General features: G+C 38.0%; 1 protein-coding gene and 2 long non-coding RNA genes across 3 annotated transcripts; 1 reads left to right on the top strand and 2 right to left on the bottom strand.

Annotated features, from left to right (window-relative positions):
- Positions 1–927: 927 nt before the first annotated feature.
- Positions 928–2,958, top strand: LOC145113949 (uncharacterized). Its single transcript, XM_079049983.1, has one exon. The coding sequence runs from the start codon at positions 928–930 to the stop codon at positions 2,956–2,958; it is 2,031 nt and encodes a 676-aa protein (XP_078906109.1).
- A 10,908-nt stretch (positions 2,959–13,866) lies between these two features.
- LOC145112365 (uncharacterized) lies at positions 13,867–19,498 on the bottom strand. Its single transcript, XR_013710515.1, has 3 exons — positions 19,256–19,498; positions 15,088–15,213; positions 13,867–14,039 (listed from the first exon to the last, which is right to left on the bottom strand). It is a non-coding gene; the product is annotated as an uncharacterized LOC145112365 (long non-coding RNA).
- Positions 19,499–21,185: 1,687 nt separating this feature from the next.
- On the bottom strand, positions 21,186–21,916 carry LOC145117180 (uncharacterized). The gene is made up of 2 exons (XR_013712538.1): positions 21,675–21,916; positions 21,186–21,453 (listed from the first exon to the last, which is right to left on the bottom strand). It is a non-coding gene; the product is annotated as an uncharacterized LOC145117180 (long non-coding RNA).
- Between the last annotated feature and the right edge of the window lie 3,638 nt (positions 21,917–25,554).

Genomic DNA, 25,554 nt, shown 5'->3' with positions numbered 1-25,554 from the left:
GTTGAAAGTACAATATTGTAATAGAAAGATATGAAACCAGAATGCTATAAAACACAAATACATGAAAGTAAGTTGTTATTTATTGCATTTAGCCCTAAAAATAACTTACACTTTAAGAATATCCTTGACATCAGGAGACATGCATAGGGGAGTTTCAGGGAACCTTCTAAAGGAGTAAGAGATGGCATATGAGCTATGCAACTTTCAAACTAAATAAATTATACCTCAAACAAGAGGTGATCAGTCTTCACATGCCTAGCTCACTACACAGCCAATATTTGAAGATAAATAAAAAAAATCAAATTACATTACCAACACCTCCTCCACAAATGACCTACCACCAGGATTTCTCATATCACATGCCCAGAAATACATATGAGTATCATCGCTTATTCTCAAGTTCCCAAGGGATGCCTTTATGCTAAAAGAAGACGCTGATGAAGAAAAAGAGAACACATCATATTTCACAAATATAACTATTTCAGAATCAATTAAGTACTCCATTTTAATACGTAGATTCACTAGTAAGAAAGAAAAAAGTCATAGTAGTCCCAGCAGACTGATACGACCCATGTTGGTCGTTTTGGTCAAGTCTATCGACGAAGGGATAAGCATCAAGATTCAAGAAAGAGTTTTTAAATGTTTCCTTGTATTTAGCTTTCATTTTAATTAGAATAATAGTTTTTTACTTAGTTTAGAATTCCTATTTTCTAGGATCTGGTTTTGGTTTATGATTAGGATTAATACGACTATATAATTAATGTTCTAGGGATTAATTAGGTTTTATGCTGGAATAAAAGTCTTAGACGTTTTGCTGGAGATTTCCCTGTGTCTCGAACTACAGGTGGTCTGGTTAAGGTTTCTACCTTCGGGTTAGGATCCTGAACCTATTAATTGGTATCAGAGCTCTACGGTCCTGGTGTCAACATGTCAAAAACAAATACTGAGAAAATAGCTGGATTGGAGGCAGGTGTTGCAGCCTTGGAACAGGATCTTACCAAGATTCGAGAGGAAGCTGACCTCGCCAAGAAGGAGAATACTGCACAATTCACAGAAGTCCTGCAAGCTATCAATAACTTGGCGAAGACTGTCAAGGGGAAGATTATTCAAGAGGAGGCGATGGACAAGGAAGAACCTGAATTTGAGCTCGAGTTTGGGTCCTTCAAAAAGGGACCTAAGGACGATAAGAGCAAGGGTGGGGGTCGACAAATGGGAGAATTTCGGAAGCTTAAGGCTCCTATTTTTGAAGGGGAAGACGCGTTTGTATGGATTTATAAGGTGGAGCATTTCTTTGAGATCCAAGACATTGGCGTACGCGATCGTTTGAAGGCAGCAGCGATTTGCTTGGACGGCAAGGCGTTGGCTTGGTTTCGTTGGAGTCAAGCAAGGGACCCGTTCTGCTCTTGGGAGGAATTAAAAGAACGGCTGTTGGAGCGATTCCAGTTAACAGGTGAAGGCAATCTCTATCATCAATTTCTCGCCATCCGACAAGAGGGAACCGTACGTGACTACGTAAGCAATTTTGAAAGACTATCATGTCAGTTGGGAGACATACCAGAAAGCGTCTTAGAAGGCACCTTCGTTAATGGTCTCAAGGATGACACACGTTCGGCCGTTCGTATTTTACAGCCAGCAAATTTGGCCAGAGCCATGACTCTTGCTGTTATGATCGACGAAAACAAGTTCAATATCGGCACACCCAAGACTAGTGGTGGGGTAATTCGGTCCAACAACAGCGGATCTAGTCGATCAGGTGGAGCTTCTAGCATTTCGTCTTCAACCAACGTAGGCAACAAGGGTACCAACCTGACTAGTACTAATTCGACAGGCCTTACTGGTCAGTTCAAGCGTTTAACAGAAGCCGAATTTGCTGAGAAAAAATCCAAGGGCATATGCTTTCGTTGTGACGGGAAGTTTTCTCCAGGCCATCGTTGTCCTGGTAAGACACTTCAGGTGCTGATCATCGATGAACAGGAAGAGGATAATGAAGTGGGAGAAGGGTTGGAACACGCACACCTCGATGAAATCGAGGTATCCTTTAACTCGGTAAGCGGACTCACGTCTCCTCAAACCATGAGGGTGAAGGGTTTCATCGGAGGATTGCCTGTGCTAGTCTTAATTGACAGCGGAGCAACACATAGCTTCATCTCTAAGCAGGTGGTTGCTCAATTGGGAATGACAGTTTCGGGAACAGGTGCAGTCCGGGTACGGCTTGGGAACGATATGTGGGAAAAAAGTAATGGTACATGCAAAGGAGTCGTATTAAATTTACCAGAGCTACAAGTTGTTGAAGAATTCTATCCCTTAAATTTAGGGGGATCGGATATTATTCTTGGGGTTTCTTGGCTTCGGACACTAGGCGATATGACAGTCAATTGGCGAGAATTATGGATGAAGTTATGGGATGGTAGTCGTCAAATCACCATTACAGGTGATCCGAGCCTAACAAGAACGTTGGTATCTTGCAAGTCCATGCTTAAGCTATGTCACAACGAAGACACGGGATTCTTAGTTCACATGAATTCAGCGGAAATTTCGTCGCCAATCCCGCTTCCACCGCCGGCCATTCAGGAGGTTATTAAGAAATTCGAAATGGTTTTTCGCATGCCAATCGGTTTACCCCCCCCCCCCCCCCATCGCAGCCATGAGCACGCCATCACCCTTCACGAGGGCACCGCTCCAATTAGTGTCCGGCCCTACCGCTATCCCCACGCACAAAAGGATAAGATCGAGAAGCTAGTTCGTGAAATGCTCAACGTAGGTATAATTCAGCCAAGTACTAGCCCTTTTTCGAGTCCGGTTTTGTTGGTGAAGAAAAAAGACGGCAGTTGGAGGTTTTGTGTGGATTATCGAGCGCTTAATAAAGCAACTGTTCTCGATAAATTTCCAATTCCTGTCATTGACGAGCTACTCGACGAATTACATGGAGCTACTATATTCTCCAAGCTTAGATCTTAAATCGGGGTATCATCAAATTTGCATGAAGGCCGGGGATGTCCCAAAAACCGCTTTCCGCACTCATGAAGGTCATTACGAGTTCTTGGTCATGCCGTTCGGGTTAACCAACGCGCCCGCTACATTCCAATCTTTGATGAATAAGGTTTTTCAGTCTTTCCTACGACGTTTTGTGCTAGTTTTTTTTGATGATATTCTTGTTTATAGTAAAACCGAGTCGGAGCATGTCGAGCATTTAACTATTGTGTTGGAAGTATTGCAAAAGAATCGTCTTTATGCTAATCAGAAAAAATGTGCGATTGCACAACGTAAAATTGAATATTTGGGGCATATAGTTTTGGCAGAAGGCGTGGAGGCAGACCCATCTAAAATTGACGCTACGATGAGTTGGCCAGTTCCTACAACGCTTAGGGAACTACGGGGGTTTTTAGGGCTAACCGGTTATTACAGAAAATTCGTAAAGGGATATAGCCTCATTGCTAGGCCATTAACAAACCAGTTAAAGAAGGATAGTTTTAAATGGACCGAGGAGGCTACCAACGCATTTAGGTTGTTGCAACAAGCAATGACCGAGGTACCCGTCTTGGCTTTACCCGATTTTCACAAAACTTTTATTGTGGAAACAGATGCGTCGGGATATGGTCTTGGAGCAGTTTTGATGCAGGATAACAGGCCGATAGCTTTTTATAGCCATACTTTAGGTGTTCGCGCTCGGATGAAATCAGTTTATGAACGGGAATTGATGGCTATCGTTTTTGCTATACAAAAGTGGCGTCCTTATTTGCTCGGGAGAAAGTTTTTGGTTCGAACCGATCAGCGCAGTCTCAAATATTTATTGGAACAACGTACCGTTGCAGAGGACCATCAGAAGTGGCTAACAAAAATATTAGGGTATAATTTTGACATTGTTCATCGACCCGGGAAGGAAAACAGTGTTGCAGTTGCACTGTCTCGTCGGGATGTTTCGGTTCAGCTTGGGGCCTTAACGTCGGACTGCAGGGTAGATTGGGACGAGTTGTGGAGGGAAGTAGAACATGATGAAGAATTAAAGGTCATCAAGCAGCGTATTACTTCCCGGCAACAGGGACCATTGGGTTATTCTGTTAAAAACAACCGTTTGTTGTATAAGGGACGATTGGTTCTTAATCGTCAGTCAAGCTGGATTCCAAAATTATTTCTTGAATTTCATCATGGTGTTATAGGGGGGCATTCGGGAGTGCAAAAGACGTATCAACGCATGGTTCGGGAGGTTTTTTGGGTGGGAATGAAGCGCGACATTGCAAAAATGGTTGCAGAGTGTGATGTTTGTCAACGACAAAAGTATTCTACCATGGCGCCTAGCGGGTTATTACAACCTCTAGAGTTACCCAATAAGGTATGGTCCGAAGTTACTATGGACTTCATCGATGGTTTGCCAAAGTCAGATGGGTTTACAGTCATTTTGTGGTTGTTTATCGCTTAAGTAAATACGCACATTTTGTTCCGTTAAAGCATCCCTATACTGCCTTAACAGTTGCTACTGTTTTCCTCCGAGAGGTTGTGCGCTTACATGGGATTCCGGAATCTATCGTGTCTGACCGAGATAGGGTCTTCCTAAGTTTATTTTGGAAGGAACTGTTTCGGTTGCAGGGTACTCAGTTAAAAAGAAGCACGGCCTACCACCCGCAAACGGACGGGCAGACTGAGGTTGTTAATCACTGTTTAGAGACTTATCTCCGTTGTTTCATTTCAAACAAGCCTAAAAAATGGGTTCGTTGGCTGTCGTGGGCGGAATATTGGTATAACACAACTTTTTATACTTCCACTCCACTACTCCTTTTCAGGTCTTGTATGGTCGTGATCCACCTCATTTGTTGCATTATGGAACTCAAAGGACGCCTGATCAATACCTTCAGGAGAGGGACCAAGTTTTGTTGCAGTTGCGGGGTGATTTATTAAAGGCTCAACAACTAATGAAAAATCAGGCTGATAAGCGTCATAAAGAGGTGGAATTTGAAGTCGGGGAGCAAGTCTTCTTAAAATTGCGACCATATCGACAACACTCTGTGGCGAGGCGTGTGAATGAAAAGCTGGCGGCCCGCTATTTTGGTCCTTTTGAAATAATAGCCCGAATTGGTAAGGTGGCATATAAATTGCAGCTTCCCCCCTCCGCTCGTATCCACAATGTGTTCCATGTCTCACAACTACGCAAGGCGATAGGTAACAGGGAAGCAAACCCACAACTACCAACTACTTTGACTGATGACATGGAGGTGTTGATGCAACCTGAACAGCTGGAAGGTGTTCGAGATGGGGCCATGGGTCGTGAGGTTTTGATTCGTTGGAAGGATTTGCCCATGTATGAAGCCACCTGGGAGAATCTGGTTGATGTGAACATGCGTTTTCCTGAGTTCCACCTTGAGGACAAGGTGCGTTTTTGGGAGGGGAGTAATGATACGACCCATGTTGGTCGTTTTGGTCAAGTCTATCGACGAAGGGATAAGCATCAAGATTCAAGAAAGAGTTTTTAAATGTTTCCTTGTATTTAGCTTTCCTTTTAATTAGAATAATAGTTTTTTACTTAGTTTAGAATTCCTATTTTCTAGGATTTGGTTTTGGTTTATGATTAGGATTAATACGACTATATAATTAATGTTCTAGGGATTAATTAGGTTTTTATGCTGGAATAAAAGTCTTAGACGTTTTGCTGGAGATTTCCCTGTGTCTCGAACTACAGGTGGTCTGGTTAAGGTTTCTACCTTCGGGTTAGGATCCTGAACCTATTACAGACCTGTGACTTTAGACTCATCAAGCTCCCTAGAACTATATCATTCATATCATCTGTTGAAAGATTCCACATTGTCATCCTCAACAGTGCAGTGATATCACTAATAAATTCCTCTGATTCGCATTGTAATATCAGAGCATTTTGCTTCTTCCACAACCTACAGATAAACTTGTGCAAAATGAGAAACAGAGCATCAAACCAATGACATAGATAGATTCAACATAAGAAACTGTTTCTGTTGGTTAACCAAAATGATTAGATCTAGATGAAGAGATGAAGTGTTATCACCTGACATATAATAAACATATTTCAAACTTGAAATTGATCTACACCTGCTGAAGCATAGAACTCAAACAGCACTTATCAATAATAGGCAAAAAAAACTAACTGACTCCATTGACAGTCGACGTCAACAAATAAAGCAGATACATCACTTAATTGGAGATAAATATCCTTGTCATCATCATCTTATGCACATTTGAGAAATTTATGCAAAAAAAAACATTTGCATCTTTATAAAACTGAGCTTCAGTAAGTTTTGAAGCATTAATGTCATCCAGTCGTTTCCAGCCCGTTGCCCCTAAAACCACACAGTGCAATCACTTAAATATACAAAAGGCTTGCCATGTGATTGATATAGGTAAAAGAAAAGAAGGTGAAAATGAAAACCATGATTTCTTTGTTCTCTTTTTCTTCAGACTATGACTTCTCGAAGAAATTATGTACCAACATCCTACGTATATATAGCATGAGGAATGAAGTAAATGAATTAGATTCAAATGCAGTGAAAAAGGTGGAGCCCTAAACATCAGCTTCAGTTCATCTTCTGTCACTGGTGCAAAGTTTAATTGGAAATCATTAGATTAAATGAAAGTTAAAGTATTTAAATTTAAAAAAAAATGAGTGATTCACAGCGGCATCCATAAGATTGGGCATTAACTGCATGCAGTTTAATAAAACATTTGCACATTGCAGCATAAAAAAAAAAGAGGATTTAAAGCTTTAACAATATAATGGGGGACAAACCAAAGGAATATCATCATATAAAGGGAAAGAGATGTTTAAATATGCATGATCAACAATTAGCCACTCCTGTTGCAATGTTAAACAAATGAACTTATGAGAAGACACTGTGTCTAAAAAAGGTACAAAACCAACAAGGAGAAATTAGTATATATACAATTACATTGAAAAAAGTAAAATAGAGTGAACTTAGACATGTAGACACAAAATTACATGTAAGGTATCAATGTCAGAAAATCTGCAAACAAACTTCAAAAGAGAGGCAGCATAAGATCTGTTACTTAAAAGGAAAGCTTTATAACATGTGATGAATGTTGCAAACATCTAAACAGATAAATTTACACCTCAGCATTTAGTTCTAATGCAATTTGAACTTGTTTAGTCTAGCCTCGTTTGATTAAGATATATGCCCCCAAAAATCGAATTCAGTCTCTAAAATCCTGCAGTAAGAAAATTACAAACATAAGTCCAATATTTCTGTAGCAATGACAATCAAATACTGTTTCAAAACAACTTTATATGAAACTTTTATCTTTCCCTAATTGAATTTCTAAATCTCAATAAGTTAAATATTTTACTTTGGCTTGTGATTATTTACCTCTATGCATAATTTAATCCAGAAACATTTTCACCCACAAAACAAAGCAAAACAACTCTTTAACTTAATTAAGACATTTCATCAAACACCTAATCTGCACAGAAAAACAATTAACAAGTAAAATTTTTTAGATATAGTTCAAGTAGATCCTTGGGTATAGTGTTTCATACTTTTAGCGATGATTATGCATGCTTAGAAGAAAAAACGAAAAGACCCAGTTTCATGACATAAAAAGTTACCGTACACTTAGCCTAAAACACGTCATTATTAAAAAGATACAATTAAACATGTTACCTAGAGATCATAAGAGAAAGATCTGCTTTTCTTGATCGATGACGGCGAGAAGAAAGTAATATTTGGCTTAAAAACTCACGTATGAGTTGTATTGATATATATATATATATATATATATATATATATATATATATATATATATACCGAGTTACAACTTATAGATCCTTAAACATAGGATCTTGAATACAACATAAAATAGGATAACCACAACTAAACATTATCTGTTTACAACATATCTTATCTAACTCTATTCTGTTTACATGCCCCCTCAATCTTGACCGATACATCGGTTTAGTAAAACCATCCGCAATCTGGTCATTAGAAGATATAAACCGAACATCCAACGCTCCTCCAACTACCTTTAACAAAATGGAAGTCAACTTCAATGTGTTTTGTTCTTGCATGAAAAACAGGATTCGCTGTAAGATAGGTAGCTCCCAAGTTGTCACACCACAGTATCGGTGGTCTAGGCTGACATATCCCAAGTTCTTTAAGTAATGACTGAATCCATATTACTTCAACTGTGCCATTCACCAAGGCTTTATACTTTGCTTCTGTACTAGAACGAGACACTGTAGGTTGCTTGCGCGAGCTCCACGAATTCAGATTTGGACCTAAGAACACCACAAATCCTCCCGTAGACCTGCGATAGTCTGGGCACCCTGCCCAATCTGCATCTGTGAATACACTTAACAATTTTGAATTGGACTTCTTGATGTGTAACCCAGTATTCATTGAACCTTTTATGTATCTGAGTATTCGTTTAACCGCTTCCCAGTGCATATCGGTGGGTTTGGATAGGTATTGGCAAACTTTATTCACCGCAAATGATATGTCGGGTCTTGTTAGAGTGAGGTATTGTAATCCTCCAACCATGTTGCGGTACTTAAAGGCATCATCTTCATTTAGGAACTTTCCAGAGTCTTTCGCAAGCTTATCAGTGACAGACATAGGAGTTGAGACACTCTTAAAATTCTCCATGTGAGCTCTATGGAGAAGATCAGATGCATACTTGTGTTGTACAAGAGTTATTCCCCCTGAATTATGAGTGACTTCAATTCCTAAAAAATAGTTGAGACGACCAAGATCCTTGATAGGAAATGTGGAAGATAGATTTTGAACCAACTGATCAACAATCGCTTGAGACGAACCGGTGATGACAATGTCATCGACGTACACCAACATATAAATAGTGTGATTCCCTCGATGAAAAACAAAGAGAGAAGAATCAGCCTTTGAAGAGTGAAAGCCAAGTTGGTGCAATTTATTACTAAGTCTCGAAAACCATGCACGCGGAGATTGTTTTAAACCATAAATCGATTTCTTCAACTTGCACACGTGATTAGGAGAATGAGTGTCTTCAAACCCGGGGGGTTGTTTCATGTAGACAACTTCATGTAGGAGGCCATGGAGGAATGCATTATTAACATCAATTTGACGAAGGTGCCAATTTTTCGAAACAGCTAGAGAGAGAACCAATCGAACAGTGGCTGGTTTCACGACTGGACTGAAAGTATCATGGTAGTCAATATCATATTGTTGTGTAAACCCCCGAGCAACTAGTCGTGCCTTGTGTTTGTCAAGAGAACCATCGGGCTTCTGTTTAGTTTTGAAGATCCATTTACATCCCACTATGTTAACACCAGGATGCTTAGGCACCAAGTCCCACGTGTGGTTTTTCTGAAGTGCATCAAATTCGACCTCCATGGCCTGTCTCCACTGAGGATCGAGTAAGGCTGCTTTGTGAGAAGTTGGTACGGCTAGAAAGGCTCGCCGATTTGGATTATAGACAATGGTGCCGTCCGTAAAACGTTTCGGGCACACGGTGCCTGTCTTTGCTAGAGTAACAATCACCGGTTGTGTAGAAGGCTGGGTGACAGGAGGGGACGCCGAAAGAGGAGATGGTGAAGGAGGAGACGCCGGAACGTCACGAGCGTCGTTGATAGCTTGGGTAACCGGAGCAGTAGATGGAGTTGTGACCATGGTTGGAGTTGGCTGAACAACCGGTGTTGGTGGCACATCCAATGGCGAGATCCTCGGAATCGGGATGGCAGCAGCAGTACCTGTGGTTGAGCTGGGAGTATTATGGACTGGACCTGTAGCTGCATGAGGAGAGTTAGCTAATAATAGAGATAAGTCATATGTGTTCATGTGGTCATTCACAAGACTAGGTTCAGATTGGGGATACGAAACACCTTGAGCTGTGACATGAGGTGTTGACTCGATGATGGGTGTGGCAAACGGAAAACGAGACTCATCAAAAACGACATCTCGAGAAATGTAAATACGACCAGTTTGTTTGTCAAGACACTTGTACCCTTTATGCATTGAGCTATAACCTAAGAAGACACATAACTTGGATCGAAAATCAAGTTTATGAGCATTGTATTTCCGGAGACGCGGCCAACATGCACATCCAAAATTTCGTAAAAAGGTATAATCAGGAGTAATATGAAGAAGATGTGTTATAGGTGTATCATTTTTAATAGTGCGAGTGGGCATGCGATTGATAAAATAGCAGGCAGTTAAGAAGGCTTCATCCCAATAACGAAGAGGGAGTGAAGAGTGAGCTAAGAGTGCCAAACCAGTTTCAACAATATGGCGGTGCTTGCGTTCTGCCATGCCATTTTGTTGTGATGTATGTGGACACGAAACGCGATGAGAAATGCCACACTTTTGAAAATACTGATGAAGTTTATGATACTCACCTCCCCAATCAGATTGGACAGTACGAATTTTGGTATTAAGAAGGCGCTCAACATGGTTTTGAAAGTTATAAAAAAACTTGTTCAACATCTGATTTTCGTTTAATAAGGTAAATCCAAGTGTAACGACTATAATCATCCAAAAAACTAACATAGTATTTAAAACCACCACTCGACACTTGAGCTGGTCCCCAAACATCGGTATGAATAAGCTCAAGAGGCAAGGAAGTGACATGAACAGAATTGTTATAAGACAATTGGTGACTCTTTGCACGTTGACACACATCACAAACTGAAGACTCCTTTAACTTCAAAATAGACTTGAAGACTTCTGAATTCCGGATGACCAAGACGTTGATGTCATTGTGAAGATGAAACTCTAGTGCTAGACCCAACATAACGAGGAGTATGGCAAAAGGGCACCGGAAATAGTCCTCGCTTGCTTTTACCGATTAGGAGGGTTTTCTTCGTGATTATGTCCTTAACAAAGAAAACATTAGGAAAAAGTTCAATAAACACGTGATTATCATTGACAAGTTTATCAACTGAAAGAAGATTTTTAGTAATGCGGGGAACGTGTAAGACATTTTTAAAAAGAAGAGGTCGACCTAAACTGTGAATTTTAGATTGACCAACATGAGAGATATGCAAACCTGTGCCATTAGCAACTTGAACTTGATCTTTGCCATGGTATCTTTCGGGTATGGACAGCCGGTCGAGGTCACTCGTGAGGTGATCAGTAGCACCAGTGTCGAGGTACCAATTCGGGTCATTAACATAGCTTCCGTTGTAGTTTCCATACGTAGCACTGTTGCCGCTCCTGTACTCTTCGTTTTGGTAAGCGTGGTTGAATCGGTTTCTGCAGTTCAATGCAATATGACCCGGAATGCCACAAACTTGACATCTCGGGCCCCCACCATACCTGCCTCTGCCACGTCCCCTACCCCGATTGACATTGTTTCGATAGTTGGATCGAGAGTTGTTGCTGCTGGAACCATTGTAGCCACTGTTCTGATTTTTTCGAGGGGTGGGGTTTTCCTCTTTTGTAACAGTATTGGCAAATGATGCAAAATCATTGGGGCCATTCAGTGCTTGTGTCTGAGCTTCGTGTGCAACAAGATAAGAATAAAATTCAGATAACTTGACCTCTTGCTGATTGCTTAGGACGGTGATAGCTGTGCAAAGATCTCCGTGACCTGGTCCTAAACTGGCTAAGATGTAGCCAATAACTTCTTCATCCTTCATAGGGTGACCAATATTGGCCATAGTATCCGCTAGTCCAGTCATTTTTTGATAGTATTCTGAGGCACTTAAGTCACCTTTCTTTGTATTGGAAAGTTGAGTTCTGATCTGAATGGAGTTACCTCTGTGTTGGGCAGAAAACATGGTCTGTAGAGAGAGCCATAGTTGATTGGAGGTGTCTGCACAGCGAGTGAGTTGTGATAGCACATCTTCGGTCATGGAAGATAGTAATCCTCCTACGATAGCCTGATCCTGTGTGAACCATGTATCATACGCTGGATTGTCTTCTTCTTTAGCTGCTTCTCCGGTTCCAACTGTGATTTTGGCGGGCGGGCAGACTGTGGTAACCGAATAATTTTACTCCACGCAAGATGGGCACAACTTGTGCTTTCCATACCAGATAGTTTGTGCGGGTAAGTTTGCACGTGACAGCATTGGCGATTTTAGATGAAGGGATGATTTGGGAAGCCATAATACAACCTGATCTGAAGAGACGATCAGAGGAGGATTTGTGAAAGAAAAGAGAGAAAATTCGGAGCCCTAGGAGCTTTAGCTCCGATACCAAGAAGAAAGTAATATTTGGCTTAAAAACTCACGTATGAGTTGTATTGATATATATATACCGAGTTACAGCTTATAGACTTGAATACAACATAAAATAGGATAACCACAACTAAACATTATCTGTTTACAACAGATCTTATCTAACTTTATTCTGTTTACACGGCGAACCAAAATGACATCGTAACTGGGCGTCATACAACTACAATGCATATAGGTACAACCCAATACCATTATGAATCCAGTAATGACAGGAAACCCGAAGAATCTTCCCCTAATTGAAAATACCTAATAAGATAATAAAAAATACACACACAAAAAAAAATCAAGAACGTTACCTAAGAGACGAAGAGGGAAAGACAGATGATACTTGAACGCCGGAGAATGAACGAAAGAGGAAAAGTCGGTGTCGCTAGAAGAAAAAGAGCATAAAGTGATGTGAAAGATATCCCCTCCAAATAAAACCCTCTTCTTCTTCTTCAAAGAAACTTGTCTCCGACGGTGCTGGGAGAGCAGTGGGTGGGTGAAGAGTGAATGAAACGGAGAAGAATGAACACTTACAGCGATCTTGATAACTTCTTTGGATTATAGAGATGGTTGTGAAGGATGGTGTTGCTTGGGTTCCAAGGAGCAGAGTTACAGAGAAAGCGAGTAGTCTCTCCGTCGGGATGAATGAAGAATGGAAGAGTGAGGAAGGTGGGAATATTAAGCGTGAATACACCGACTAACCTTTTGACTTCCCACTTCCAACGGTTGGTTTTTTTTAAACCTTTCCAAAACTAATATCTTTCTAAAATTCACCTTAAAAAACTAACATATTAAATTATTTATTTATTTATTTATAAAACAACAACATATTAATTTATTTAAATTCTATTTTTTCTGTTAAAAAAAAGTTAGTAAATTTAGTAATAATATGTTTATTTATTCATTATTTATATTTATGTTTTAGCTTGAATTTGAATTATGAAAATCATGACCATATGATGATGAAATTAATTGTATACGTTAAGTTAGTTGGAGTGGATTTAAGACACAAGTTACACTAGATTCGATGTACTTTATACATTGCACTAGGTGTAAGACACATGTATTACATGAGTTAATTAAAAAAAATTAAATATAAAAGTCTAAATATTTAAGAACTTTTGATTTATAAGAAAATAACAAAAATAAAAAATTATTAAAATTGATTTTTCTTTTAAATTTAAATAAATAAACTAATGAGCTTTAATTTGGGAATTTTGAAATAAAATGTAAGTCTATTAACGAAATTAATATTCATTTATTACTACACTAGGTTATAACCCGTGTAATATACGGGTAACAAAGTAAAATAAAAGATAAAAAAAATCGTTATGATTAATTGTAAATGTAAAAACAATTAAGAAAATACAAAAATAATATTGAAAATGAAAAATACAAAGTTACTGTATTACACTAATAGTCCGTCACACGAACCGTCAATTTACCATTTATACTCTTCCCAAATTCAAAATGAAAGAAAGTAATTTGGTATTTAAAATCAAAAGCGACAATAAGTAATTAGATCACTACAACCCACAAAAATTTCTTATTAAATCATTATATTTTGGAATATCTAGCTAATTATAACCATGAAGCACATTATAACACAGAAAAGATATGAATTCATATCTGACTTGAATGATTGTTGAAACATATAAACATTGCTAATTACGTAGAGATCTTACTCTAGGCCATGTACCTTCTGTTGGAGTTCCCATTAATCTATATTAAACAAAAATAATATGGAAGGATATTATATAGTAATGGAAAAATTCATATATATTATATTAGAATCCACCAAAAGACCAAAATCCAAGAAACTCATAATAATAGATTTTCCATCACCCTACAACCCAAATTCAATATCCTGCTTGACAGAAAATAAATGGTTAGTAGTGAACAAATATATAGATAGAGAGTAAGAAATCTGTTTGAGTAATAAGAAATATGATTTCGTAAGACCCAAAAAAATTATAATTGTTCTATTAACCATGTTACTATCATATAACAACTTAATACAAAAATAGGTTTCTACAAACATATATATTATATACCGTTTTTGTTACAGGCTAATGCCAACAGTTCATCTTCCCATGTATAGTATGCTAATCAACATTATGTATTAAAAAGCTAATCTGCAACAGAAAATAATTTCAAGTTTGAGTGCCTACAACTAATAATAACTTATGGATTTCTCCACTATAGTATGTTAATAGGTCAAAATCAATCTACTCCTAACTAAAAGAATATAGAACAATTAAGTGAGTAGTGATGGTATCATGGGATAAAATAGAAGCGTAACAATCGATGCTTTTGTAGCTTAACCAGCCTTAATTAGATAATTTATTCGTCAGCAACTACCAAGCTGGAATTAACTTAATCTTAGCTTTCATTCTAAAAAGCATCAAGTTCCCAACTTTACGATAAAATTAACCATCGCGCTACAATCTCCAAATTACACATATACGCCATTGTTTCTTAGATCTAAAAAACAACTTCTTAACCCAAAAACATGAAACAAATCACCAGCTAACCATTATGACTGCAAATATAAATCTATTTCAATATATCATATTCAAACTTCTATACGATGTTACTCCACCATATATAAATTGAAATATTTCAGCAACTCATTGTTTAAGAATAATAGGCAAATAAGCTGGTTAATCTAGTAGAAAACTTTCTAAAATTAAAATCAATGCAATCCTTATGTACTTATTGTTTGTGACATTTTTTCTAACACATGGTGGCTACTATTCATTTTACAATGTGAGACAGCAAATCCTTGAACAACACCATGACATGATCACATAAAAGAGACTTTAAAAGATGGTTAGTTTACTATAAAATTATATAGACGCTTATGGATACAAATTTATTAAATTCAGAAGTTACAAAAAGGGAAAAAAAATTACCTTTACATGTACTGTTGTTGAAGCAACCATGATAGCTACCGGTTGTGATCCTCCAGTAGAAACATGAACAAAATTTTGAGATGGAGTTCAAACTCTTTAATCTTTCAATATATCCTTATGTCTTCACTGTATTTATCGACAAAAGATAATCACCGAGTTACTTTCTCTATATGAAATTTCGATGCTAGGTACTTGCATTAAAACTTGATAGATAAAAGAATAATACAAAGTCATGGATTTTTTGGAAATTTATGAAGGAGCAAAGCAAGTAACACAAACACGCACACAATATACCGTGTAAAATTTTTTGATATAGAAAACAACTTCTCATGGGCATTTTATCAAACACATAGAGTGCAAAATCAAAATCAAGTTTTCCTATCACCAAATCATGTACAAATGGTTTTTGAATATCATTGGATTATCACAATCAAATACCATACATCCAGTAATGATAATCAAATGTTGAAAACAAAAAATATAATATAAGAATAACAGATTAAAGAAGAAACTTGGATGAACTGTTAGGAATCGGATCAGGTACACGCAGCGGAAACACACTCTCACACACACACAAACTCACGAAAATAAAGCAAGAAGAACACAAGGATTTTACGTGGTTCGGATTCGGTGCAAATCCTACATCCACGGGCTGCAACTAGAGAATTTTATTAACACTCACAAGATTACAATTGGCTTGACACTCTACACTTGATGTTCTCTCAAGTTTTTGCACACCAAATATGCAAAACATACATGCATATATATAGGTGAGAGAGCCGCAATTTGCACATGAAATTGAGTCGTCGTAACAATAGTACTCAAATGTGAAAGCCGCAAATGTTGAGTCGTCGTAACAATAGTACTCAAATGTGAAAGCCGCAAATGTTGAGTCGTCGTAACAATAGTACTCAAATGTGAAAGCCGCATGTTTTCAACCTTTCATATTTTACCTAACAATCTCCCACTTGAAAGTTTGAACAACATGGTCCGTCTCTGTCATCCAACTCCAGTAATCTTAAAACAACCAAGTCTTCCAAGCCTCCAGTTCCTAAGAACAAGCTAAACTTAGTCTCATTTCTCTAATTGCAGCCGCCCCTCATCTTCAAGTACTAGAAGGGACAGTTGAAGCTCCCACTAGCTCCAACTCAGTCGTGGCTAATCCCACCACCGACTCATCCTCTGTCTCAACCGGTTTGGACACTCCACCAGATCCAGAGATACACCGAGGACCACTAACACTCTCCCAACTTTGCAAACTTTCAACAGGAGAGACTTTTTCAGTCTTAGTCTTCAAAACCCAACGGCTCTTTGTAACTGTACCCGAAACACACCCCGTGCTCCCACTGTCACAGAATCCCCTGAATGGTTTAGAATTTCTGACTCGTTCAGCTAACATCCCCTTGGCTCCAGAATTCATGTTTGCAAAATGAACTCTCTTAGCCGTAGATTTAGCGAACCAGATTTTGTCTTGCTTAACAGGGACGGTCATACTTCCCTCAGCAGATACCTCAACCATATACAATGACCCACACTTCATACCATGAGCAATCACTAGATTATCATTGATCACCCTCCATTTACCACCACCAAACCTTACTTCCAGTCCTTGTTTATCCAGCTGACCAACAGAAATCAATTTCTTCTTCAGCTCCGGAATCACCCTGACATCCTTCAGGCTCCATGTAGTTCCCAATGAAGTAACCAAATCAATATCTCCCATGCCCGTTACCTGAAGCATCTCGTCATTTGCCAAACGTACCTTTCCAAAATCTCCTTCTTTTAGATTCACCATCGTTTCCCCGTTGTCCATGGCGTGAAACGAAGCCCCTGAATCCATGACCCAAGAGTCCACAGAACTTTCCATACTGAGTATCAATGCATCATCCTCAGACACACTCTCAGCACCGGCAATGTTCAATTCTTTCTTTGGACATTGACTCTTAACATGTCCCACCTCCTGGCAGTTCCAGCACTTCACATTCTTCTTAGTTCTAGATGAACTTCTTCCCCGACTCCCACTGCTTCCACTATTCCTGCTATTCCCTCTACCTCTTCCGACATTTAATAAATCAGAAGAGGAAGATCCACCTTGATTCTTGCGTCTGATATCCTCGCCTAGAACCAAATCTCTAACCCCTTCAAAAGTCATACCACTGGTCCCCACGGAACTCGTAACAGCAGTAACTGTTCCGGACCAGCTATCAGGTAGAGAAGCTAGTAGCAGTGATGCTTGAGTCTCGTTATCAAATTTAATTCCCACAGATGATAATCTGGACAGAATTGAATTTAGATTGTTAATGTGAACCGTAACTGAGCCTTCCTCATTCATCCTTGTAGTGAACAGCTCCTTCATCAAGAACACCTTGTTAGCCGCCGATGGTTTCTCATACATATTTGACAGAGCCTCCATCATACCACGTGCCGTGGTTTCATTCATGATGTTGAAAGCAACGCTCTTCGTCAACGACAATGTAATAACCGCCTTGGCTTTCTTGTCCTTTGAGTTCCACGCATCTTCAGCAGCTTTTTCCATTTTCTCCGGTTTGTCTCCGAGTACCACGTCCAAGTCTTTCTGACATAGCAATGCTTCTAGTTGCATTTTCCACCAGCTAAAATCAGAACCGTTGAACTTTTCGATTACAACCTTGTCTTCAGCCATTACGACAAACAAGATACAAATCAGGTACACTCGTGCGTGATAAAAAAAAAACGATCGTACCCTCCAAAACCTCGCTAACCAGGCTCTGATACCAGTTGTTAGGAATCGGATCAGGTACACGCAGCGGAAACACACTCTCACACACACACAAACTCACGAAAATAAAGCAAGAAGAACACAAGGATTTTACGTGGTTCGGATTCGGTGCAAATCCTACATCCACGGGCTGCAACTAGAGAATTTTATTAACACTCACAAGATTACAATTGGCTTGACACTCTACACTTGATGTTCTCTCAAGTTTTTGCACACCAAATATGCAAAACATACATGCATATATATAGGTGAGAGAGCCGCAATTTGCACATGAAATTGAGTCGTCGTAACAATAGTACTCAAATGTGAAAGCCGCAAATGTTGAGTCGTCGTAACAATAGTACTCAAATGTGAAAGCCGCAAATGTTGAGTCGTCGTAACAATAGTACTCAAATGTGAAAGCCGCATGTTTTCAACCTTTCATATTTTACCTAACAATCTCCCACTTGAAAGTTTGAACAACATGGTCCGTCTCTGTCATCCAACTCCAGTAATCTTAAAACAACCAAGTCTTCCAAGCCTCCAGTTCCTAAGAACAAACTAAACTTAGTCTCATTTCTCTAATTGCAGCCGCCCCTCATCTTCAAGTACTAGAAGGGACAGTTGAAGCTCCCACTAGCTCCAACTCAGTCGTGGCTAATCCCACCACCGACTCATCCTCTGTCTCAACCGGTTTGGACACTCCACCAGATCCAGAGATACACCGAGGACCACTAACACTCTCCCAACGTATTGAAAAAGAAGAGCAAGGGTAGACGTAAAGAAACACTGAAATCGTGATAACTGGAGACATAATGGTTACCATAGTAATACATCAGAAAATGATGACTTGAATCTTAACGTTGAAACCTATAAATAAAATCGACATACCATTAGGTTTTGTGTTGATGTCAACGTTCTCTGTATTTTGATTTACGGATTTGTTGCTGTAGTAAAACCTAAAACATGAACAAAGTCAATTTGAAGCGGATGTATACATTTAGCTCTCTTTGTTTTACAATTTATTGTATCAATCTTCATCAGCGAAAAAAAAATGAAGGAAAAGATATCGTGTAAGGAATTGACTGACAGGGAAGATATGAAGAAGATGAAGTTAAGATCGATGATTCCTAATTAATCGATTTGATTGATATATTGTATTATTAAGTTTCTCATATAGTTCCTGATTTATAGAGGAAATCGAACATTTGTTTTCTTTCAAAAATCGTCCTCTGTTGATATTATGAATGAAAAGTTAACATGTATCAATGGATGTAACCAAGAATCAAAATCTGTATAGGTTTTGAGAGAGAGAAGATATGAAAGTGTTTTCAAAATTTCAATTTCAATGTCAGATTCATTTCAAAGAAACAATGAGGATGAAGCAAGGTTCGTAGATGGTAACTTAGGGTTATTGACCATGAAGCATACCTGAATCGAGATTACCGTGAATGTGAAGGGAAGGGAATGGCCATCCATGGGAAACTGGTTTGCCTTGAATGTTGCAGCAACCGAGATGGAGATGGAGAAAAAGTAGGTTCTAAGGGATTTTGAAATTAAATTGTAGAGCGATTCAAATGATCGAAATTTGGGGCAAGATTTGATTGAAGATTTTGAAGATTAATTCCTGATTTTTTGGATTGTTTGAAACATCCGATTGAGGAGGAAAATCCATGAGCGGGAAAAAAAGTAAGAAAGTCTTAGAAAATGCCATGTGTCATAGGAATGGTTTATAAAAATGACATGTGGCACCTTAGAGAGGTTTTTATTTGGAAGTGAGATTTATTTTAATTATTACATTAAATTATTATGTGGAAATTATTAAAATAGGAAAACCCATAAAATGACATGTGGAAAATAAATTAATTCAAAATAACCACAAAATGACATTTGGCAAATTGAATGAGAGTGTGACATGTGACAAAAAGATTTTCATTCATTAGAGTAGAAGATTCTTGGTAGTCGTTTTCTTTTATCGGAATTTTTTTTTTAGAAATTAATTATCCTTCTATATTTTCTTCCTCTACATCTTCTTACCCATCTTAAATGATGACATATGTCATATTTAATGAAAATAATAATATTTTAATACACTTATGTGACACATGTCACCATTGAAAACATGTAAGAGGATATGCAGGAAGAAATATAGGAAGATATTTAATTGCTCTTTGTTTTTTCCTATAACCATTGTGTGTTTTTATGATGAAATCGTTCTCCAACCTATTTACTATGAACTAGGATGAGGAGTGAAGATGATCAATGATGGAAGGCTAGAGTTTTAGGTGTATTTTCATGGACCTTTCTTGACATATCTTCATTTTATGGGTGTTTTTGACTTTTAGTTTATATTTGCTGGCCATACATGTGTATATACATAACATAATTAGATACAATTTTGATCTTTATTCTCTCAATTTTGGATTTTTATAGTCAAAATCCATTATTTGAACTTATGTCTTAGGTGCTGTTTGTTTTTTTTTTGAAGCAAAAATCTATAAAGTCTGCGGACCACCTCTGCAACCCTCTGCAGTAGAAGAGGTGGACCAAACGGCTGCAGACTGTAATAAGAAGCGTGTTTGTTTTTTTAACATTTGCATGCTGCTGCAGATATTAAAAAATTAAAATAAACTGATTTTATAATCCGAAAATAGTTTTTTAATACCGAAAATTTAATAATGTATGACATTTCGGCAAAAAATTATTATATTTCAGCAAAAAAATAATGATATTTTAACAAAAAAATAAAGATATTTTAACATAAAATAATGATATTTCATCAACAAATTATTATTATTCAATATAAAAAAAAGAAAAAATTTTTCTACAAGAACAAAAAAAACGAAAAAAAAATATGAAATAAGATTTCAGCAATATATAATCAATATTTTAGCAAAAAAAGAAGAAGACGAAGAAGAAGTATGAAGAGGCAAAACAAGTGTTGCGCCAAGAAGAACACGCGCAAAGGTTTTTAATCCGAAAACTTCTGAAAAACAAACAGCTGCGAAATGAAAAGTGTTGCGTGTGTGCTGCGCCGCGCAACAATAAGAGGTCTGAAGAGGTTTTTTCCAAAAAACAAACAGCACCTTATTGTCGGGATTGGTCATTTGACCCTTTTCGGTTAAGCAAAACATTTTAAGATCTCAATTCTCAAATGACATAGGGGTCGTTTGATAGTTGCTGACTGGGTTAAAGCTGACTGGATTAGAAGCTGACTGGGTTAGAAGTTCTGATCGAGTTAACTTCAGACTGAATCTTGTTGTTTGATTTTGCATCTGACTGATCGAGCAAAACGACTATATTACCCTCGACGACATTTTTTTATAATAATACATTTATGCAATAATCTCAAACCACAATATATTATTAATTAACTTCATTTATGCAATACTCTAAAAAACATGAAGATAAAAAGAAAAAAATCAACATATCTTTTGATTGTCTTCATCTTCTTACCGATTGAAAACTACAAAAAACCACAATATATTATTAATTAGCCTTTGCTGGTTGCAGGGGCTTCAATGCAGAGATCACGCTTCCAAAAATTCTTTAATGTCACTCTAACAGCAATTCGTGGCTACACCATTTGCATTACTTCTATAACAAAATTACATAAAGGCACATAGAATCTACAAAAAAAAAAAAAAAAATTAAACAAAAGAGGAATAAAAACTCAATTGAAAATCCCAGCAAAACAGGAATAAAATCACAGCAACAACTAGCCAATCAAAAATCTCAAAAAAACTCATAAATAGATCTGCAAAAACTCAGAAAAAAATCGATACCAATAGGGTGTTATACAGAAAAAATCTATACCAATAAAATCAACAAGATGGGAAGAAACAGATACCTCGTCGTCGGAAGTAGGCCGCTCCGGTTGCTTCGTCGGGGGAAGAAATTGACTCGAAGTGAACGGTGGAAGTGAACGACTTCAGAGCTGCCTTCGGTTTCTCTATTTCTTCAGTGGAGGCATACAAAAAATAACAGGGCAAAATGGGAAGTCATCGTTTTTGTTCCCAGTCCGTGGATTGCAAAGAAAGGACCGAAACTGATGAAAAACTTGGACCGAGTCCTTTATTTTTTTAATCCTTATCAAACATCTCAATTGGCTTTTTTTGGACCCAGTCCTTTTTTTTGGACCCAGTTAGACCCTACATCAAACAACCCCATAGTTTGTTTAAATATAGAAGAAAAGAAAGATTATATGTTGAATTTATATAAGAAATAACCAATATTTTATTCGGTTTCCGTAACAAAATGTCCATTTGAACAAACTAATTTTTTAGCTAATGGGCTTAGGTGTTTTTTACGGATTTTGTTCAAAAATGAATCTGTGTATTTTGTCCCTAAGTTGACAGGTCATCCATAAAATTTATAAAAATATCAATTTTACCATTTTATTCTCTACTTTCTTCATGAAACACTGAAATATAAACCAAAATATGAAAAATATTTTCCTTTTGGACCAAAACCAAAAAATTCGAATGCAGTTTACTCTACCGGCGACGACACATCCATCAGATAAGTTTTGATTTTTGAAATTCCAAACACTCCCATGTCTAATTTTAAGTTTTTTGTAACATGTTCCTGTTCATGAGTTTATGTGATTCATATGCAATGTTGATATGTGAAAAAATGTTTTGATATGCTCAAGTTATGTGCTGATGTGCCCATAGAGTAATTCAGAGGTTTGTAATAAGCCCAATGTCCACATAAAATGTAATTGTATATATTTATTTTCACATTTTGGTTTTTTCCAGGTTTTGTTTTCATAAAATTGTTCATGTCTGTAATCTGTCCATATAGTAATCTGTCATAGGTTTGTAATTTGTTCACATAAAAATGATTGTATGTGTTGTTTATTTTCAGATTTTTTTTTCAAGTTTTGTTTGCTTAAAATGGTTCATGTGTGTAATATGTCCACATAATTTGTAAAAAGCTTTGAAAGTGATAGTTTTGAAGCATTATGTTATGTTTTATGTAAACGTCTATCTATGTTATGTTTTGAAGGACATCCCATTGGTCATCTTCATTTCCCCAACTGCTCATATATCATTATCCAATAATTAATGTCATTCAGTAATTGTTTTGGTCCCTGTTGTTTTGAAAATAATTGTTTTGGTCCATGGACTTCTGAAAAGTTTCAGAAAGGTCCCTGGTTCACAGAAACCTTTCAGATTGGCCCCTATAAGTTCCGAAAATTACAGTTTAGCCGCTATAGTTCTGAAAAGTTACAAATTTGCACATAACTTTTCAAGAAAGTATATTTTGACCCCGGAAAATTCTACCCCACCATTTTTGACTCTCCCGAATCCAACTGAGAGCTCGGTTTTATCAAATTTTTCCTCGAAATATTTGTAAAATAAATTTGTAATTATTTTCGATGGAATCTACAAGTACGATTACGATGGTTCCACTTACACCCACAAATTACAACATGTGGAAACCAAGGATGGAAGATTTGCTTAATCTGAAAGATTTAGCAGAGCCTATAGAAAAGCAAGGCGTCAAACCTGACACAAAGACATACGAAGTTTGGACGAGAATAAACAAGAAAACGGTGGCACAAATTCAACAACGGATCGACCACGGTGTTTTTCATCATGTCTCTCAAGAGACAGACGCGTACAAACTTTGGGAAAAGCTCGAGAATATGTATCAGGAAAAGACGGCACGCAACAAGACCTTGCTGATGAGGCACCTTGTAAACCACAAGTTACGAAGTGGTACGTCCATAACCGAGCATACGAGTCAGTTCCAGGATCTCGTAAATCAGCTCAGTGTTGTTAATTGGGTTCTCAAAGAAGGAAAGAAGCTGGTACAGACCAGTATTTTGCCCTCGTGTCAAAAAACAAAGAAAGAGGTTGAGGCAGAACTGGAGGTAGAGTTCGAGGTCGAAGTAGAGGAAGACATGGTCAGAGTAGAGGAAGATCCCAAGATCGAGGGAAATCACGGGACCGGGGGAAATCGCGAGAGCGAGGTAAATCTTCAAATACATGGTTCGAAGGCTATTGCAATCACTGTAATTATTATGACCACAAAAGGAGTGATTGTCGAAGGCTTTTACGAGAGCAGCCTGAGACAAGCCAAAATTCAAGTAGGGAGAATGGTGAAATCATGGTCACCATAACACAAGACGTTCCCCTTGTTACATACGAGGAGGAAGCATGCCTACATGTTGGAACTCATGATGATGAGTGGGTGATTGATAGCGTTGTGTCATATCATTCGACTCCAAACCGGGATTTATTCACTACTTATAAACCCGGAGACCATGGTACCGTGAAGATGGGAAGCACCGGTTTCTCAAGCATTGCTGGTATTGGTGATGTGCATTTAAAGACCAATGTTGGATGTACATTGGTTCTGAAAGATGTTCGACATGTCCCAGAGCTGAGAATGAATCTTATCTCAGTTAGAGCTCTTGACGTCCAAGGATATGATAATCAATTCAAAAATGGCACCTGGAAGTTGTTAAAAGGTGCTATGGTTGTTACAAGGGGACAACTTGATGGTACTCTTTATAAAAGCCATACAAAGCTACTTCAACCAAGTCTCAATGTTGTTGAAGAATAGACATCACCAAACTTGTGGCATAGAAGATTAGGCCACATGAGCGAGAAGGGATTGACGACTCTTGCAAAGAAGGAGTCCATTTCAATGTAAAAAGATGTTGCCCTGGATCCTTGTGAATACTGCCTATTTGGGAAACAACACAGAGTTTCCTTTAGCTCTACAAGAAAGAACCGTTCTGAGTTTCTCAGCCTTGTCCACTCCGATGTATGTGGACCCATTGAGGAAGAATGTCTTAGTGGAAGCCGGTATTTTGTGACATTCATTGACGATGCATCACGAAAGTTATGGGCATACTGTTTGAGGACAAAGGACCAAGTATTAGACCACTTCAAAGCTTTTCATGCAATGGCGGAAAGACAAACAGGCAAGCAGTTGAAACGTCTCCGATCAGATAATGGAGGCGAGTACTATTCCCGTGAGTTCTCTAATAACTGCACGAAACATGGTATCAGACATGAAAAGACTGTCCCACGAACCCCGCAACACAATGGTGCAACAGAACGGATGAATCGCACTATTGTTGAGAAAGTTTGATGCATGCTCAGCATGACTAAACTCCCAAAGCCATTTTGGGGTGAAGATGTATTGACAGCTTGCTATCTAATAAATAGGTCACCTTCCGTTCAACTGAATTTTCAAGTTCCGAAGAAGATATAGACGGGTAAAGACATATCATATTCTCACTTGAGAGTATTTGGGTGCAAGACGTTTGCACATGTAACAAGTGAATTGCGGAAGAAGTTGGACCTCAAATCCAGTCCATGCATCTTTATTAGATATGGAGATGAAGATTTCGGGTATAGGTTATGGGACCCAGAACTAAAGAAGGTTATTCGAAGCAGAGATGTGGTTTTCTATGAAAACCAATATTACGATTTCAAGGCATCGATTAGCGAGCAACCAAGCTCCAAAGTTTCAGAAATAAACTCTGAAAATATAGAAGATGTTTCCGCTGAAGAAAAGGATGAAGAAGTCGATGATGTAGATCAAGAAGGTGTTGAGCAGGGGGAGCTTCCACCCCTGGATAATTCATATCCACTGTAAGAAGTTGCAAATGAAGGAACTTAATTTCGACGATCCGAACGAGTCCGTGCTCCGTCAAGAAGATATCCGACTTCAAACTACATTCTTCTTACCAGCGAGGGGGAGTCAGA

The sequence above is a fragment of the Lactuca virosa genome, chromosome 5 (assembly GCF_052849685.1).
Source record: "Lactuca virosa cultivar CGN04683 chromosome 5, Lactuca_virosa_CGN04683_v6, whole genome shotgun sequence".
NCBI lineage: Eukaryota > Viridiplantae > Streptophyta > Magnoliopsida > Asterales > Asteraceae > Lactuca > Lactuca virosa.
The sequence above is the reverse complement of the archived record's forward strand: the minus strand, read 5'-3'. Positions and strand labels throughout refer to the sequence as shown.